Source organism: Phoenix dactylifera, unplaced genomic scaffold, assembly GCF_009389715.1.
Source record: "Phoenix dactylifera cultivar Barhee BC4 unplaced genomic scaffold, palm_55x_up_171113_PBpolish2nd_filt_p 000077F, whole genome shotgun sequence".
Taxonomy (NCBI): Eukaryota; Viridiplantae; Streptophyta; class Magnoliopsida; order Arecales; family Arecaceae; genus Phoenix; species Phoenix dactylifera.
Genome location: NW_024067676.1, coordinates 1,496,777 through 1,500,658, shown reverse-complemented (window position 1 = coordinate 1,500,658; position 3,882 = coordinate 1,496,777). Strand labels below are relative to the sequence as shown.

The following is a 3,882-nucleotide window of genomic DNA, read 5'->3' as shown; positions in this document are numbered from 1 at the left end:
TGACTTTAGGATGGTAATATCATTTTTTTTATTGGAAAATAGAGTCAATGCAGAGCTGAAAGTTTTATTCATGGTACATAATCCTCAATGACTCGACAAACAGTCATTTAGGAATTCTGAAAAGGTTGACAATGAACTACAGTTGTTCCTGCTGCAGAATTTAAACTGGAAGATAAGTTTATGAGGGGGGGAAATTTTCCCTTTCCTCGAAAAAACAAACTAGATCTCATCCAAAGGAAGGATGCAGTTTTGCGAAGCCGCTGACATTTGGAAGTCTTTCTTGCTCAATTTTCGTTATCATATTTCTGATTTTCTTTTGACTCAAATAGTTAGGTTCCGGAGATTTTGGTAGCTGTTATGTGTCGGTCCGCCAAACCACAGGAACGACAAAATAAATGGTTCACGAGTCTGATGAACCTGGACGCCATGGAGGCTCTTGTTGAAATCACCGTTTGTCCTAAAAGCTTAGGCCAGACTTTTTTTTTTAATGGATGAGCCTAATATATGAAATTTTTAATAATAGAGTTAAAAAATAATACCATATTGAAATCACCATTTATTCTAAAAGCTTAAGCTCATAGAATGAGTTCTAAAGTCCAGCCCGAAGCCTGCGGCCCAGCGTGAGCCATCACCAGTCCTACTAAGGGAACACAGAAGCTCCGAGCTCGGAAACACTCTCCTCCTCGCTAACCGCCCAAAGATGACTCTTAAATAATAAAAATACCCTCCAGCTCAATACCTGGCCATACGTGCACGAAAAGCTCCATATACATCACAATCACTGGCCTTCCAGCAATCTCACTTGTGGGACCACCAATGCGACGGTGTCTTCCAGTATCTAGCAGCCGTCTGATTGCTTCCTACTGGCACTTACTCATATTTCGGATGGACAAAACGGACCATGAACCTAAGTGGCAATCTCCGTAATTTCATCGGTTTTAAGGGTGTATTTCAATAAATGGGTGGCTATACCAATATTGCCATCTTTATTGCTTATGCCATATAGTTGACTGCCATATAGTTGACTTCACAACCATCACCATTATTACTATCTCTTTACCATATTCCTACCGTCATTATTGTCACTTCTATCATAACACTATTATCACCATCATTATTTTACCGCTGCATTTTCTCCCACCCCTACTAAGTACTAACACGGTTGTCTTCTTTATTTCTATCGTTACCATCTTTTTTCACTGTCATTATTTTGTTTATATTTTTAAAAATAATCGACTACAAACATATTTATATTTTTAAAATTTCAAAAATAGAAATAGAGTTTTTATTCTTTTATTTCTTAAAATAAAAAAAATAAAAGTGATATCAAACAATAACTAAATTATTTTTGTACTGGCTTGTTTGCTAACTAGGAAAGTAGTTGTAATGGTACTAACTGCATGGATTCGGTGGACTCTCACTGCAAGCCCCAATATCCACAAAATCCACACCCTAGCATATCATATGAGAATCGCATGTGTTTAGTATACGTATCCATGTGATATCTTATTCACGATCTTTCAAAGGAAACAGAGCAAAAAGGAAATATACACTGCACACGGTCAAAATTTTACAAGCTCGTTCATTTTCTCCAACTGAAATATGACACGCAAAGAAAACCCAATAACCCAAATAAAAAAAGTAATAATAATAACGACAAGAAATACTCCACCCGGTCTACATATATCAGCAAAGCTGGGACAGACCTACGCCTCTTAAAACGGCATCCCTTTCTCGTGCTCTCTGTGATTACTGGCGGTAAGGAAGATGTGCGGAGGAGCGATCGTACCCGACTTCCTCGCTCCAAGCGGCGGCCGAGAGCTCATCCCGCCGGTTATCTGGCCGTCGGAATCATCCGATATCATCCCAGGTAACACCAAATTCCTCCGCCGCATCTCCATAACGTTTCCCGCGGTTCGTCTTATCAGTTCTTCTATGTTCTTTTAATTCTCTTTTTTGGTAAACTTTAAGGTGGCGACTGCGAGGGCGAGAAGACGGTGGAGAAGGGTTCGGTGGCAGCGGCCGACGTTGACGGTAAGGCCGGGGGGAGGCGCCGAGGGCCGCGGAAGAGCGCGTACCGGGGAATCCGGCTGCGGCCGTGGGGGAAGTGGGCGGCGGAGATAAGGGACCCGAGGAAGGGAGCGCGGGTGTGGCTGGGGACCTTCACCACCGCCGAGGAGGCCGCGCGAGCCTACGACGCCGCCGCCCGCGAGATCCGCGGCCCCAAGGCCCGGCTCAACTTCCCCGACTCCCCATCCTCCGCCGGCCCCGTCTTCCCGATCCCCAAGAAGCCCCGAGCTTCGGCGCCGAGGGGGAGCTCTGCGTCGTCGCTGTCGCCGTCGCCGGCGTCGTCGGGCTCCGTCTCATCGCCGATGCAGTCCGTGGTGTCGCTCGCGGGGTCGGGGGAAACCATGCCGGGATCGGTGGGCCGTATAATCTCGGGCTGTGCGGTGACGTGCGCCTCGTCTGATCCATGATAAGATTTCCTCGATGGACGGCTGTGATGTATCGTAGGCTCGTAGCTGTAGTGTTATAAACTGTAATCTCCTGCACTCTTTAAATGAAATAATATTTTATTTCCCCCTTTTTTCTTTTGAAAAAAAGGAGAAAATTCGAGTAGTTTGCCTCCACGTGCTAACGGAAGGGCCCGCACCAGTGTCAATCAATCATTCATACCTTCTCATAGAAAATCCATGCGAATGAAATATCGGCAGTACAATTGTCCACGTGGGCACTTTGGACGGCAGATCCGTCTCCGGCATAAATATTTCTATGAGTACAAATTTTCCAGTTTCTTGACTTGCGCGGGATGGCTTTCAAACCGACCGCCCAACCGTTTGCCGGCAATGGTAAGATTTTTGTCGGATTCGGGTGAGTGGGAGTTTAAGTCGAGTGGAAAGGACGAGGTACTGATGGGACTGAGAGCGTAATCCACGAAGGGTTCGGGTTGTATCTTTCGCGCGAAAGAATGATTGCCCTTCTTTCGCGACATCAACCGTTGGATCGCTCTATGCACAGCTATCAAAGCACTCCAGTCTCTTTCCTCAATCCGCTGCACAGATCTCCGAAGCGGATTTTGCGAAATCTAACGGTTGATGTCGCGAAGAAAATCTCGCGAAAGATCCAACCAGAACCCATCTTGGCAACATGGTAAACTGGGTGCTGACTTCCGGTGTGCGGATCTACGCAGGGTGTGCCCATCGTTTCCTCTTTTAGCCTTTTTTGGTGACACGTTAAGTTATAGGTCTGAACTCTATATGCTGCTTTCCTGCCGTGCTTAGATCATTCAGATAAGTGATTATGATGTGCGGCAACTGATCACCATGGGCGTGAGTGAATCATACCATATTCTTACACGTGGCAGGCGTGCTTTGATCCATTATTTTAAATAAGGGTAATAAAGAGCTGTTATTGACATTATTGAAGTAATTATTTTTTATTGTTATCTGTTACGATGAGTTGTTATGGCATAAATAATAACAGTTATTGTTACTTGTAACTTCCTCCAAATAAGACAATGTTTTTCAAAGTTTTTATTTTTATCTCAGAATTCTCTAATAATAATTGTAAGGTCCAAAAGATAATATTATTTTATCTATTAAAAAAAGTTTAGAAGAAAATAACACCATTATTTTTTCAATATTATCCAATATTTTGGTTATAACGCTGCTATAATATAGATGTTATTTGGACAATTATTTTAATATTCAAATTTGAGAATTTGTTTTTAATGATAAATGAGGGCTGTTATGACTGTTACAGTGGTTAACAGTAGTTTCACCATTTCTGTTATAATGGATAATTGTTCTCTGAATTTATTATTTTTTTTAAATGGATATTATCAAGCAGTCATAGAATAAATACGCCCATCCACATCCGTTG

General features: G+C 43.0%; 1 protein-coding gene across 1 annotated transcript; it reads left to right on the top strand.

Annotated features, from left to right (window-relative positions):
* The first annotated feature begins 1,688 nt into the window (after positions 1-1,688).
* On the top strand, positions 1,689-2,611 carry LOC103721682 (ethylene-responsive transcription factor ERF071-like). Its single transcript, XM_008811985.3, has 2 exons — positions 1,689-1,870; positions 1,972-2,611. Exons 1-2 carry the CDS (start codon positions 1,768-1,770, stop codon positions 2,475-2,477), a joined length of 609 nt encoding a protein of 202 aa, XP_008810207.2. The 5' UTR covers positions 1,689-1,767; the 3' UTR covers positions 2,478-2,611.
* Positions 2,612-3,882: the final 1,271 nt, after the last annotated feature.